Source organism: Ciona robusta, chromosome 13, assembly GCF_009617815.1.
Source record: "Ciona robusta chromosome 13, ASM961781v2".
NCBI lineage: Eukaryota > Metazoa > Chordata > Ascidiacea > Phlebobranchia > Cionidae > Ciona > Ciona robusta.
Window position 1 is genome coordinate 811,611 of NC_143247.1, and position 15,920 is coordinate 827,530.

The 15,920-nt window shown below is 39.1% G+C and overlaps 3 protein-coding genes across 3 annotated transcripts; 2 read left to right on the forward strand and 1 right to left on the reverse strand.

Annotated features, from left to right (window-relative positions):
• Positions 1–1,317: 1,317 nt before the first annotated feature.
• LOC149725608 (protein Wnt-10a-like) lies at positions 1,318–7,118 on the forward strand. The gene is made up of 7 exons (XM_089891742.1): positions 1,318–1,454; positions 2,962–3,118; positions 3,558–3,672; positions 3,976–4,127; positions 4,725–4,901; positions 5,490–5,647; positions 6,351–7,118. Exons 1-7 carry the CDS (start codon positions 1,408–1,410, stop codon positions 6,670–6,672), a joined length of 1,128 nt encoding a protein of 375 aa, XP_089747868.1. The 5' UTR covers positions 1,318–1,407; the 3' UTR covers positions 6,673–7,118.
• A 291-nt stretch (positions 7,119–7,409) lies between these two features.
• On the reverse strand, positions 7,410–9,645 carry LOC149725609 (SPEG neighbor protein-like). Its single transcript, XM_089891743.1, has 6 exons — positions 9,495–9,645; positions 8,994–9,134; positions 8,404–8,496; positions 7,992–8,170; positions 7,759–7,856; positions 7,410–7,624 (listed from the first exon to the last, which is right to left on the reverse strand). Exons 2-6 carry the CDS (start codon positions 9,128–9,130, stop codon positions 7,442–7,444), a joined length of 690 nt encoding a protein of 229 aa, XP_089747869.1. The 5' UTR covers positions 9,131–9,134; positions 9,495–9,645; the 3' UTR covers positions 7,410–7,441.
• Positions 9,646–11,883: 2,238 nt separating this feature from the next.
• On the forward strand, positions 11,884–14,296 carry LOC149725610 (cardiolipin-specific deacylase, mitochondrial-like). The gene is made up of 3 exons (XM_089891740.1): positions 11,884–12,900; positions 13,169–13,407; positions 13,779–14,296. The coding sequence occupies exons 1-3, from the start codon at positions 12,027–12,029 to the stop codon at positions 14,001–14,003; spliced, it is 1,338 nt and encodes a 445-aa protein (XP_089747866.1). The 5' UTR covers positions 11,884–12,026; the 3' UTR covers positions 14,004–14,296.
• Positions 14,297–15,920: the final 1,624 nt, after the last annotated feature.

A 15,920-nucleotide genomic window follows, 5' to 3' on the forward strand; every position in this document is an offset into this window, starting at 1 on the left:
GTTGTTTATCTCACTAACCGGTACACTGTTTGTCGTTTATCCCACAAACCGGTACACTGTTTGTCGTTTATCCCACGAACCGGTACACTGTTTGTCGTTTATCCCACAAACCGGTACACTGTTTGTCGTTTATCCCACAAACCGGTACACTGTTTGTCGTTTATCCCACGAACCGGTACACTGTTTGTCGTTTATCCCACGAAGCGGTACACTGTTTGTCGTTTATCCCACAAACCGGTACACTGTTTGTCGTTTATCCCACGAACCGGTACACTGTTTGTTGTTTATCTCACTAACCGGTACACTGTTTGTCGTTTATCCCACAAACCGGTACACTGTTTGTCGTTTATCCCACGAACCGGTACACTGTTTGTCGTTTATCCCACAAACCGGTACACTGTTTGTCGTTTATCCCACAAACCGGTACACTGTTTGTCGTTTATCCCACGAACCGGTACACTGTTTGTCGTTTATCCTAGTGTTTGATTAAGAATTGTTAAACGCCATTATGACGGAACAATCAGTCTTATACTATTAGATTTATGACGCAATAAATCGGTGACGTAGTATTTGCTCTTCGTTATTCTTACAATGGCTATTGTTTGCTCACAACCATTTCTAACAGCAAACAATGGAAATAGTTCTAGAAGATAAATAACCGAGATTCTCGCGAAGGAAGGTCTTTATTACATCACAGTGCTGCAAGTAGTGGATGGTTACGTCACAATGATATATGTGAGAATATAAACAATAAGATGAAGTTAGAAGGTTTCTGGTTCAGTTCCCAGTCAGGTTACTCCAATGTTGAATGATTACCAATAAAGGGAGATTATGTGGCTATTGTTACGTAACAGTGAGTCTTTATGAGCTATGAAATCGAGTTTATTAAAAATACGTTTCGCGAGTGTTACAAAATCAAAATTAAACTTTTATTCATGGGTTTTAAATTATGACGTAACAAAGTGATTGATTCACGTGATAACTGTCAGCCAATGGGAATGCTTCAACACGAAGGTGTTTACTGATTACATTCTATAAAGTGGTTGAGTTGTAAAGTTTACGATTCCTCGTTAAAATAACTTCAACCTGCTTGACTTGATCGACGTTTATATAACAAATAAGCTGTGTGACGTCACAATTGCATTTTAAATATGGAATTCATGGATCAAACGAAAACTGAAAATATTTCAGATTTAATTTTCGATTCCATTTCGGCCCACCAACGACGTATAATGACGTCACAATGTTATCGCGGAATGAAATTTCAATGCGTGACGTCATTAGGGGCCATTTTGTAACTTTGTTATTACGTAATATATGGCATCATATAATTAATAATGCTTTATTGTGACGTCACAAACCATATTTTACTCTACAGAGTTAGTGATTGTGACACAATATATAAGGATGTATGACGTCATATTGACCATTGTGATAACAGCCACCGTTCAGGGGTAAGTGTCGGTAGTGGGTATTCCCCTATTCTGTAGGATAATGCATGCTAGGCGACTCGAAATTTGAGAGTTTGGTCCATTATTACCCCAACATTGTATATGCACATTCTATATGGGTGAGGTCCTACAGTGAGGCATGCCATGGGACCTGAGATTTAGAACAGAGTTGGCCCATTACCCTAACATTGTATATGCACATTCTATTCTATATGGGTAAGGTCCTACAATGAGGCATGCCATGGGACCTGGGATTCAGACCAGAGTTGGCCCATTACCCACCAATCCAGGCTATTCTCTTAACTTTAAACATTGAAACTGAAGCAACGTGGGTGTTATGTGTAACATTTAATATTGTGGTTTCGATCAAAAGGTTAAACTCTGTGTCATACTTTGTATAATCTGATTAAACTTTGGAAGCTAAAATTTGGGATCTGTAGTAAGGCTACTTATGATATCATATAACGTTAATCAATTGCAAATATGATTCAACTTAAAACTGGACAAAATTAAACTCGTTGTGTTTTGCAAGAAGTCAAACGTGTTTATGTAGTTATTAAAACTTGCAAAAAAAAATATTTTAAATAAATTAAAATAAAGTGGATAAATGAACTTCTTATAAAAATATTATTTTTTTAAAAGATTCAAAGTAAAAAAATGGGGGGTTAGGTAGCTTACACTTTGTATATATACGGGGTGATTGTGGTTATAAGCGTCCACAGTGTTTAATACTATATGATTATTTTTCTTAGAAATACGGTGTTAGAATATAAAGGTGTCAACTCCTTATAACACCTTTTAGCATTGTGAGGTGTATTTATATGTGGCTGCAATGATAAATTATGCGTTTCATTAGCTTAGTTGTTGTTGTCGCGGCCGGTTAGATTTGACCCGAAGGTAAAATCTTAATCATCCATGTTTATATTGAGCATGTAGTTTAACATGGCGACTTAAAATAATTGCTAAGATCATTAAGTTAGAACTGGGAGGTTTTAATCGGTTTACCAGATCATCGTACTTAGGATTTTACCTTGGTTTGAATAACACCACACATCGTAACTGTTTCATCATTATGGTATCAACTCTAGAATAGCCCCCAGTCATTCATAAGTCACGCATCACTGGTTTCACCACATTAAAGACTCAAGGGGAACTTTGGGCAACACACATGTTTAATGATATAACTAACGAATTATATCGTGTTGCTCATTACGAAACGATAAACTTATAATTAGTGTTTGTACTAATTATTCGAAATGTACCTTATGTATAGAGGTTGAGCTTTTAAATGTAAAGGTATACGCACATTTTGGCAATAACGTGTTTTTAACGATTGCCGTTTTGCCGTAAAATACCCCTTTCTTCGTTGTTTACTTGTTTTGATCTCCGCTATCGTATTCGAAGCTATACATACACATATTACTTATAATATAATTGGTTGTGTAGAGTTCCTAATTAATTATTAAAAATACCAATAAATAGTTATCTTAAATTAAACCTGTTATTCCAGATGTTTCGGCTATCAAGATTTGTTTCCATACCGCATTCCAACACCCAGAGAACCGGTAATTAACAGTAATACAGTTTGTGGCAACGTGCCAGGTCTTACCATTCGTCAGTCACTTGTATGTGCAAGGGATCCGCATGCAGTAGCATCGGCCATTCAGGTGAGGTTTACGTCATAATGCCGTCTGTTTCGAAACAGTTGATTTTGTTTATTATGCAACAATCATGCCTTGCAGGAGGTTTTTGGCGGCAAAGTTTAAAAATAAACAAATATAGTTGTTTTAAAATACACGCGCGACTTGTTATCAATTCAATCACAATAACAAAGGTCGTATAAGTTTGAAAACAACTATTGTCTATGGCTATGCGGTATATTGCTTATGCATATATAGACTAAGCTATTCGAATCTTACAGTTTTGCAACATTTTTATTTTTCAATTTTTATTTTCAATTTTTAAACATTATTTACGTCACAGTTTCAGTTGCGCTTGAAGGATGTTTATAAAATGTTATCCGCTGCAGTGCCGCGCATGCCTTTATCACCACCATGCGGGCGGTGGTAACGGTTTGATGCCATAGTAACATGACGTATATTACAGGGTATGCAGCTTGCTATACATGAATGTAAACGTCAGTTCAAGAACAATCGATGGAATTGTAGTTCGTTGGAAACTAAGAATAAAATACCTCATACCAGCTCATTCCTACGCACAGGTATAATATGTGTGGTTGTAATTTATTTATCCCCGCATGGCGAGGCAACAACAGTCGTTATAACACGTGTGTTCTGTTTCATTCACCTCGTGTCCGCTTACGAGTTACCACGTATGTAACTTTGTGGGTGATTATTTTTCTAAACGGCTTACAACGTAAATAACCCATCAGTGACCACTGTTAGAACAATTGCCGTTAAGTGTCTTCCCAATGCACAAACCTCTCCACAATAGTGGTAGCATCGAGCCTTGAACCCAATATCCTCTATACAACAATCGGTTACTAAAATATCCACCACAACAGGTTACAAGGAAACAGCTTTCTCTTACGCAATCGCATCTGCTGGAGTAACTCACCAGGTGGCGCTAGCGTGCAGCTTGGGCAAGATTGACGCTTGTCCTTGCCAGCGACCGAAGAAGTCTCATCTTACGGCAAGCGAACGACGCAAGTACGCGGTGAGTGCCTTTGTTTGTAAACACCGTGAAGAAATAACAGAAATAACTCAATATACCAACCGATCCCAAGCAAGGAAAGTTCCGGCGCAATATTTCATATTTTGCTTTATTCTATATGGGTGAGCGTCTTATTAAAAACTGGGAACTTGGACCAGATTTGGCCCATTACCCCCAATATAACCACTGGTTTATACTTTATATTGGAATACAACCAATCAAGAACCACAGGCCCTCTGTTGTATAACTTATAAGTGAACGGTAGAATTACCTAAACATACTTTGCTGTTCTTGCTACCAGGCATAACGTAAATTTCATGTCGAATCCTTTGGCATGAAGCGTTAGTTAACCGGGATAATATTTTTTATACGCTATACGACTTGTAATATAACAACGATGGCGACAATTTGTACAGTACAGGGTAGGCAAGCCTTTACTGAGAATTTAAATTGGTTGCCGCAACATCACCTGGGTTTTCCAAATCTAAAAATAAATTATTCTTATAAAATATACAAACCTGTTTACACTTAACACGTTATATTGTTATAACTCATGGAATTTTATAAAACCAACGCCCCTATATAACGATATTCGTAAAGGAAGCGCGCAGAGGACCATCATCAATGGAGGAATCGCTAGAGATCTTCCACCACAGCGGGTGCAGCCATGATATTAACTTCGGTCTACAGTTTTCAACCCAGTTTCTCGATTCGCGGGAAACAGCTCACGACTTTATGGCGACGGCGAGACTTCACAACAACAGAGCTGGCCGACTGGTAAGTTTTTGTTACATGTATTATAGTGGTGAGAAGTGGTAGTAAGGAAAGAACTTTTAACCCAGAGGTAATGGGTTCAAGACTTGACGCTGCTGTTATTGTCGGCGTATGTTTCCTTGTGCAAAACGGCAATTGCGCCAACCCAGTGGTCGTAGAGGCATAAATAAATAACATTCACTCTTTCATCTTACTAGCGGATGAATATAGCGTGACGGAGGATCTATTTACGCATTAGTAACTCGATGCATTGTAAATAGCTTACAGCTTTATAATCGAAATCGAAAGCTTTGTAGATTTGTATTGTATTATACATAGATATCTTATATGCGAATTTTTATGTAATATATGCAATTGTACTATTCGGTGCATTGACGTTCTTGGATACTTTCGTAGTTTAACACAATGTTAGATACGAATTGGTTTATATCAAATGTACACGTTCTGTAATGCGGGGTGTAACTGCGATAATTGTTATTAAAACAGGCTATGAGTAAAATGTAAAAACAACCGTAAGAAGAAAGAAAACCGTTTAAAAAAATCATGACAAAAATGGAATAAACGTAACAATGAATCATTATTACGTCACAGACAGTAGCCGGGAGAATGCGACGACAATGTAAATGCTTCGGGAAATCCGGGTCATGTGATCAGAAGATATGTTGGGACGAAACTCCTGATTTTAGAATGGTTGGGAAGATCTTGAAGAAGAAGTATGATGAAGCGGTGGTTGTGGGACCGCTTAATAGGTAGGGGTATACCTTGTTGTGGGTTCAATATGTATGGGTGTTTATACTCGCGTGCCAGGGCAAGTCTATAGGAGTTATAACACGGTTGTTCTGTTTAATACACCTCGTGGCCGGTGAAAAGTTACCACGTGTGTAATTTTAATGGCGATTGTTTTTTATAATAATCCATTAGTAACCACTGGGTTGGGCCATTTTTAGTGGCGGGGTAACTACGGGAATTATAACGTTGGTGTTGTGTTTCATACAACTCAAAATCCCGCAAGTGGTTGGGGATTGTTTCTTGCGGTATTGTGACGATCGCTCTCGGCGTTTGTGACGTCATAGTAATCAGTGTGCACGATCGAGATGGAATTCTAGATTTATTGTTCCGGAAGTCACGTGTTGCTAGAACGTGATCGGATTGGTTGATTGCAAACCACGTGATGATGCGATAAATTATTCGGTTGATGATGTCACTATGCTGACTAATTAGTTTTAATTGATGAATATTAGCACGACAGTCGTTATAATACGGGCGTTCTGTTCCGTACACTTCGTACCAGCTTACGAGTAACCACAACTGTGGGTGGTTGATTTATTCATGACTGATAAATGGAACAACCCATTGACCATTGAGTTAAGGCATTTGCCGTTAACTGAGTTTCCCAAGAACATATACCCCCATAACAGACCGATTCGCGTTTAACACCTTGTTTATCCCCAGGTTGAACACAGTGAGGGACAACTCTTTGAGGTTGGTGCACGAGAAGCCAAGCTACGCGGCCGGAGATCTTCTGTTCTTCGAGACATCGCCTGATTATTGCAGGGCAGATCCGTCTATAAATATACTGGGAACAAGTGGTCGATATTGCAACGCTACGGGCGGTAGAAAGCAACAGGACTCGTGTGTGAACTTGTGTTGTGGGCGTGGTTATAGAACCTACACCGAAACCAGGACGGAGAAATGTAACTGCCGGTTTCACTGGTGTTGTTTCATTAACTGCGACAACTGTACGTATACTGAGGATATTGCCATATGTAACTGACGTCATCATCTGCTGCTACGTGATCATTGACGTCATTGGTTGACGTCATACGCCCTTGGGGTGAAATATATCGGGCATGCCTGATAAATACACGTTTCACTACCGCCACCTGCCGGGAGTGGCGAAATCTGAATTGTGACCGCATCGGGGCGCTGCGGATTATCGACAATGTTTCTCGTCAGAGTGACTACTCCCTCTACCGACTCTTTATTCTATTTCTATTTTTGTTACCGTTGACAACACGGCGGCCATTTTTCAGCTGGCAACACTGAAACAAGAAAATCGCCTGGCAGCACTCACCAAAATGTTCCCGATTTTTTGTAAACTTTTATTTATTTACAACCCTTGCTTCAACTGCTCGTTTTAAACAATTGTTTTCAGATTGCTTTACAATCGTTGTTGTTACGTCACAAGCGTAATGTGATTAAACAATTGATTTTATCTCATATCTAAAGCTTCATTTTCCAACAATATTCATATTGTTTCTTAGTAGTTACTTTAACATAAGATAATGCAGTATAGTGTGGGGTAGGATTGGACAAATATAGCGCATAATATTCAAATATCCTGGTCGTGTTTTAAACAATTAACAACGGTCTATGTAAGTCTTGAAGATACTTTTTTTTATATTCTGTAAATATTATTTGTTTACTACCAAATGTTACGAGAAAATAGAATGAAAAGTTGTCCCATCTTTCCCCACCTCACTATACCAATTAAAACGGCAACCAAAGGAGCATAGTCACCAATATATTTATTCAACCGTAATTTATTTGACTTCAATACGCGAGAAAGAGTGGTCGAATCCTAGGTCATTCTCCACATAGACCTCATACTTGCCAGCATCCTTCTTCGTGCAGTTCTTAATAGTTAGCACTGTGGTGTCGTTATCGATGTCGTAGAAAATACGATCGTCTTCATCGATGTCTTCGCCGTCCTTTGCCCAACCAACCTACGTCATAGTAATGCGTCATAATAAAACGTCATATTAAAACGTCATAATGAAACGTCATATGGTAATACGCTACACTAGTTATACGTCACATTCGTTACATTAAGAGCTCGACAGCGAGCATGAGAACTTACCATGGGTTCGGGGTTTCCACTGATCGTAGCTTTCAATGTTATACAACTCCCATTCTTGCATGATTGGTTCGGTGGCCCCTTCTCGATCTTAGCTGGTACTGTGATTACGTCATCAGGTTATTACGTCATCGGGTTATTACGTCTTATTACGTTATGATATTATGACGTCATCAGGTTTTAATGTCATTGGATTATTACGTCATGAGAATATGACGTCACAACACGATACATACCATTTATGTTGACCTTTGCTGAATCGAAGGCTTCCCCAAAGTTGTTGAACGCTTTGCAAGTATAGGTGCCTACGTCATCAGCTTCCGTGTTCCTGATAACCAGTGCACAAATATCGGGTTCCTCGAATATGATGTTGTACTTTGGCCCTTCCTTGATCTCTTGCCCGTCCTTGTACCAACTGCGGGGTAATGTTGTGTTACATATGGGGCGTGTGTATATTATATATATATATATATATATGTATATATATGTGTGTGTGTGTATGTGTATGTATATGTGTGTATGAAACATAGTGTGCAGATATCTGATGCATTATAATCAAGTGATGATTCTATACCAATATGCAAATGTGTATGACGTCACACTGTACACACGTGACCCTTACACTACGTCGCCAACAGTCGTGCTTACGTCACTGTTGGATCGGGAAATCCCCCAAGCCGACCGTCGATTCTTGCAGCGCTTCCCTCTACCATAGAAATATCACAAAGTTCATCAAGAAATCTAAAATATATGTTTTTTTGAGGACAATATAAAGAACGTATTGGAGCTGTAACTGAAGAATACCGGGGTTGATGCTGATGGGTTAGTGGGTGATTACTTGGAGGGGATTTTTTTATGTATGGCTGATAATTTGAAGAACCCATTAGTGACCACTGGGTTGGAGCAACTGCTGTTAAGTGTCTTGGCCAGGGAAATATATATGCCCACAATGGTAGCAGCCCATGGGTTAAAGGCGCACTAACTACTTTGCCACAGCGCCGGGTGGACATTGGATATTGCTTAAACTAATTGGTTGTAGCACTCTGGGTGTTTGGGTAATGGACTAAATCTGGCCCAAATTCCACGTCTCATGGCGTGCCAGGATCTCACCCATATATAATAGATATGTAACATTGTAACCTAAAAGATTTATTTATTTTGTGATTATTTTTATGTATAAACTAACATTACAACCGATATGTATAAGTTGACATTACAACTGATATGTATAAGCTTACTTGGGCGGTCCATCCTCGGAAAGCTTCTTTCGAACCCGATGTCCCCTAAATGATTTCTGGATCATGCAAGCCGCACTTTGGACGTCTTTATCGTCCAAGTTGATGTCAACACCAGGTGGCGGTCGTCGGGCGGGCATTGTTCTAAACAATGACGATTGAATAAACGAATATGTTAGTTGGATAAATGGTTAAAAATAACTTTTTAACATTTGAAAAACGTCGCGCGCTGCATCGTATTTGTACGAGGTTTTTCTACTAATAAATAATAATACCAATGTTTAAATATTCGATCAACGAAAAGAAAGCACTAGCGGTAAAACTACAGCCGTTATAACACACTTAATGCCGCCAAAACTTCGTGTAAAAGGCGTTACTGTTACAAACATATACCAAACGTTTAAAAAACACAGCATTTAAGTTTAATTAAAAAAGTTGCATTCTATCTGAAATTTAAGTTAGATCATCCCAGCACCACTCATACACACAACCATACGAACCTACCTCGTGTTGTAATCGTTGCTTGCAGTAGAACTAACGTTTCTACACTGATAGTTTCATATCAAGGCATATTTAATCTTCCCCTCTTACAGCTGGATGGTCCCCCCTACAATGACATAGGCCCACTCCAACAGCTGCGCCGACCTACTTAATATAGAAACTCCCGTGGGGGTTGGAGCGTTCGCGGCACCGAAGAGGTTTCCATATTAGGAGCGACGCGATTGGTTTGTGACGTAACATAGAACAATGTAAACATCTAGTTTTTACCAAAGCTTAAAAGTTGATTTGCGAGCGAAACGAAAAAAATGCATAAGAAAGTAAAGAGCCGTAAAAGTAAAAACCAGTTAAACCTGTTAATTAAGTTATTAGTCTGGTGGGCTGGGCATGGATATACTAAACAGAAAAAAACAAGATAAATGTTTAAAGGTAACCTACTTATACCAGCATCTGTACCGGAACCTTCTATGTGCCACCAATTAATTAAACTTATGCGGGACCTGCCCTGTGATGATACATTGTCTGGGTTGCCAACCACGCACACAAAAAGAGGTATAATTAATAAAATTACAGGTTGCAAATATTTTGGTTATTTCAACCAGAAACGCTACGCGGCCACGTCCAACAGATGCCAAATGACCATACGAGTTTACCAAACTAACTTTTGGTCCGATACCTCGAATGGTTTTTGAGTTATGGTCAAAAAACCATTACGCGGTTGCAGATATTTTGGTTATTTGTTGTACAACAGAAAAATTATACAAAGCTATGAGCGACGTGCAAGGGAAAGGAAGGATAAAAATGACCCCAAAATAAGGACATTTCGTGAAAAAGTACTTTTGTTTGTTCACGGCGATCGAAGACCTATGCGAGATATGCCCAACGTTGCACCAAGTCCACCGCTATGGTTACAAGATAAAGATACAGATTTGGGCGCCAACCGTATTTGTAGATGGTTCTCTTCGTCCTTGATAGTCATATTATCTGTAGCCAGTTGCCCACAATTCGTACAGCTGTTTTGCGAATAGAATCATTCATTTAGTTTGGTCGCAAACTGTTTGATTTTAGTTCAAACAAAACAATTGTATTTCACAAGTTCATTCGTCATGATAGTACATAATCTTTTGGGGTTTGTTTTTCTATCAGGGCCCAATCTTTGGGTCAATTCTCTTTAAAATCGACTCCCTCACCTATTGTACGGGTCGTGTCTTTACACATACTTCTGTTTGTATTAGAAGTTTAACTTAATTAAAATAAATGGCTTGTTTGTCCGCTAGGTGTAGCGACCACGCTTATTTTTTCTTCTAAATAAATGAAAATATGTTTTAACTGTAAGTGTGTTTTAACAACTGTTGTTTTGTCGCTATATCCGGTCGTTTCGTTTATTATATTTATAATTCTTCGCTATCGTAATCTAAGAGACAAATAAAAGGTATTATTATTAATATTATCATAACTAGAATGAATGGCGAGGTGGCCTATGCAGAAAGTAGGTAAACGATTCAACCGTGCTTACGTTTTGGCACCGCGATATACAGTTGAAGAATCTAAATCAGTCCCTGCTTTAGGCGCTAATAAAACAGTAACACCCCCTAACCTATGTTATCTAAAAAAACACCCTCAAAAATTACCGAGTGGTTATGGATTTGAACCAGAACAAAAACTTAACTATCTATGACGTAACAATTAATACTAGAACACCAGCTTTATTACAAAACAATACCCGATTATAAACCTGGCCAATCAGGCAATACATAAATATGTACATTAATAAACTTCTCTTCTAACTTTGTAATACACACATGTGTATAAATACTTGTGGGGGGCGGCTAATGTTGAAGTTGTGGGTTCGCGCTCCGCAACCTCGCGACGACGCTGTTCCATCCTGCCCCTACGCACACGCTATCCAACTCCGCAACACATTGCACACCGATGTATGACATTTGTACGGCACATCTCAGTTTATTGTACGGTGAAAGTGCGACATCGAGCTTAGAGACAAAGTGAGAACAGCAGGGTATTGCAAGTCCCGTACTGCCCCCGAGTACAGGAAAGTGAAAGGTTTATATAACGAAAAACACGTGTAGCAAAACAATAAAACAACAAATCATTGGCATGTGGCAATTGCCTCGCCTGGCAAAACACAACTGGGTAATTGTTTTATTATCACGATTAGAATGACGGGAAAGTAGATGTTACGAAAGCAGCGAAACTGCATTCCATTCCTGTCATGCTTTTGTTTTTGCTATACAACGTTGCTTTATATTCAATCTTTATGCATTAGTGTTAAATTTAGCTATTATTATATCATTAAATCTGTGCTAGAGCACAATCAACCGCTACATACTTGACCTCAGATTCTCGCGGGTTTTTCGAAACTTCTAGATTGAGAAAAGACATGCAATGTGGTGAATAAATAGCGCAAACGGTCGAAACCCTGCGTTCAAGTTCATTTCTATTGGTGCGCGAAATGAGAACAAAAATGGCGGTTGTTATGGCAACTTATTCGTTGAACATGTTTGGATTACAAGTCGAATAATGTCAATGAGTCGAGTGGATTTAATTTACAGAAGATTAATATTAACCAAGTTTTACACGCGAGGATGGGGAAAACCAGAAGAAATGAAAAAGCTGCTGAAGATGCAAAAACTGATTTCCAACCGGAAGACATGCATAGGCCTTGTGTCGCCCGATTATAAAGTTAATATTGATAAAAAGATCGAATATAAAGAATGCACGGTGTTGCGAGGCAGTTTCGTGACCCCGGCTATGAATATCTTGCCGGAAGTTGTGCCGACAGTTTCACAAACCGCCAGATTCGAAGTCGTAATGCCGCAAAAGGAACTTCATGACGGCAACTCTGGTGTTAGACCTGCGTGTATACATATGGCTGGCACAGGTGATCATGGATTCCATCGTAGGCGGGAGTTGCTGGGGAAACCACTGTTGGAGTCTGGTATCACGTCTGTTTTGTTGGAGAACCCGTTTTATGGCTCAAGAAAGCCAAAAGACCAGTGGAGGTCAGGTTTACTTCATGTTAACGATCTATTCGTGATGGGGAGTTGTCTGATACTTGAAGCCCAAGTCTTGTTGCATTGGTTGAAAAGAAATGGGTACGGACCACTTGGTTTGACCGGGATATCTATGGGAGGGCATATGGCGTCATTGGCGGCCACGAACTGGCCCGAGCCCCTTGCGGTCATCCCGTGCATGTCGTGGACATCTGCGTCGGTTGTGTGGACAGAGGGTGTGCTTAGTCGTGCTATACCATGGAGAGTGCTAGAGCTACAGTACGCCAAGAACCTTGTGTTTGAGCGTGAGATTATGAAACTTATCAACGAGGTGGATTCGTATACTTTGGGGAGGGAGTTCGCTGGTGATGATGGGAAACTAAAGCGAGGAAATACTTTGGGTGAGTGGTGTTGTGTTTCATGTAAACCTTCTTGTGGTTCCAGTTAAGTGAATAGTTAGTTAATTGCGACTTAATGTATGTCTGGTGTAGCAACCTTAGGAATTTTCTGTGGCGACGTAAAGTCTAAACTTCCTGACTCCCGCTATAATAAATATAATGGATATAGAGCGTTGGTTATTTGTTGGGTAATATATCAAGTTATCAACTCTCACTAACATTCCAGTCCCATGACATTTTTTGTTCATTTTACCACAACTCACCGGTGCAGGGAATCTCCCTGTTATGAGCCAAGAACTTGACGACAGAGATAAAAAATCGCGCGAAGAGCGCCGTCGACAACAAGAAACTGTAAAGTTCATGCGTGGGGTCATGGACCAGGTCACCCATCTTGGTAACTTTTCACCCCTGGTTGACCCTACCATGGCAACGTTAGTCGTAGCTAGGGGGGATGCTTACTTCCCCAAGTCAAACCTAACATCAATGGCTGTTGTGTGGCCAGGGTGCCAGGTTAGCACTTTCTTTGTTCATTAAATAATTTAATATATATGGATTGTTCTTAATATTTTGTTAACTATACTTCATAAACTTAAATTTTATTATATATGCTACATTGCTACTGTTACTTAAATGTCCAACATCTATCTTGTATTATTGTGTATCTCTGCCACAAAGTATGTGTAACAGGAGAACAATCACATTGTTTAGTTTATTTTTTACTGAAACCAAACACTTATTGACTCACAATGTGTTTTGACGACTGTTGTTTTGTTGGTAATTAATTAATTTCTTATCGTATTTGAAAGATAAATAACCCCCATATCTCTATAATATATTTCTATATATAAGCGACAATCATTATTATGATATCATACCCACAGATTCGTGAGATTAACAGCGGCCACGTGGCTGGTTGCCTCATCCACACGAGTGCGTTCAACCGTGCGATCATCGAAACTTTCTCTCGTATAATCTCGAAGTATCACATGACCAAACCAACCAATCAGATCATTGCACACAAGTCCGCAACGAACTTGAGCAAGCCGCGCTACGATTATTCATTTTCATGGAAATCATTTTTAAGAGCGTTTGTCATTAAAGCATAAAAACATAGGTTTCCAATATTGAAGCTTTCTTAAATGATGTTTAAATATTTCACTGCTTTTCCAAAATTTATTTATTGATTAGTTTGGTGCCGTTTTGTTTGTGCAGTTTGAACATTTATGTTGTCGCAACTTGATTTGTGATGATAGTTTCGTTGTTTGAACAATGAATGCCTGCAGACACTGTGGTACCAACATATGCATGTTGAATGAATGCAACTTACCTTATCTTCGCGTGGCCGGAAAACAGTTGTTATAATATGGGTGTTCATATACCTCAAGCCAGTTAACATGTATGTTACTTGGTGGGTGATTATTTTTATGTATGTCTGATAATTTGGACAACCCATTAGTGACCACTGGGTTGGAGCAATTGCCGTTAAGTGTTTTGCCCAAGGACACATACGCCCACAATGGTAGCAACGACGAGGCTTGAACCCATTATCTCTGGGTTACATACAGGGGCAAACCACTTTGCCACGTCTTCGTAAAAGCAAAGTTTGCAAGGACACAGAAACAAATATATATGTGTGTGTGATGGCGATGAATTAAAATAATCGATAATATAACTTTTATTGGAAACAGTTTAATAAATCTTTTATCGTCGCATGGCGGGGCAAAGACAGTCGTTATAACACAGGTGTTCTGTTTCATACACCTCGTCAAGGGCGTAGCCAGCCTAAAATTTTGGTGGGGGCCAAATGTTTTACGGTTGTATTTGGGGTTTGAAAAACCTCCTAATTACAACACAAAAACACGGAAAGGCGTACTGTGAATGGCATTTATTTTTCACAATTACGCCGCATGAAAACACAACGATCTACAACTACATTTGAAACTCCATTCGTTTCCTATCACCAGCCATTTTTGTCACGAAATTTGAGATTTGTTTTTCTTAGCTAGCAGGTAGACTGTTTATTACGAAATAGTATGTATTCACACGTGAGTTCATCCATCATAATAGCGATTGTTTGACCTGGCAACTAATTACGACATAATAGAATTTCACACGGCGATTATTTGCGTCATAATAGGGATTGGCACCTCATCATTTAGCATGTGTAAGAAATTTAAAAACAGGCTTAAATGTTTTCTTTTTTTTCTTTTTCTTTTAATTTGAAAAAAGATCCGGAACCGGATCGTGATGTTCATTTGAACATCACGGTTTAGCACGTGTAACACTTTATTTTATTTTTTCACCAATAACATTACTGTAAAACTCAAAATTTGGGGGGGGCCATGGCCCCTCAGGCCCCCCCTTGGCGACGCCCATGCACCTCGTGCCCGCTTACGAATTACCACGTAGATAACTTTGTGGGTGATTTGTGCCATGTAAGAAACACACGTAAGTGACACATACGTAACAATGACGTCATCCAGCGTTTAACCAAAGTCGCGGCTTTGACTCGGTGATCGTTTAATTTGATTTGATGCCCTAATGGGTTTTAAAATGAATAAACCAGCCCGTTAGAGGGCGTTGTAGAATTACACAAGTCCTTTAAAATCGAGTTTGTTTTTAAGTAAGTAATGTTTTAAACTTTAAATAGTAACTCCTTGTTTTAAATGGCTGTATATTATACAGCAGAGTTAGAATATGAGTTTGCTATCACGTGTATTGTTGTGTAGGTCATGAGGTTGTTCACGGTCATTCTCTCGTATTGCCTTTTTCTAATGTTACATCGATATCTCTCGAATTAAAATAAAATAGAAAAAAAGAAATACTTACACGGCATGTCGAAATTTATATCTAAACACTACGTGACGTAGACTCTTTATTTATTATTTTTGATTCGCGCGTATACTGTAGGACGTATACCTAGTACAAAATTTACGTACGCCGTATACCAGTTACTTGGTTATGTTATTGTCAGCATAGCAGTTGTGTCAGAGCCTTTTGCCTTTGTTACATAGCGTCGCTTC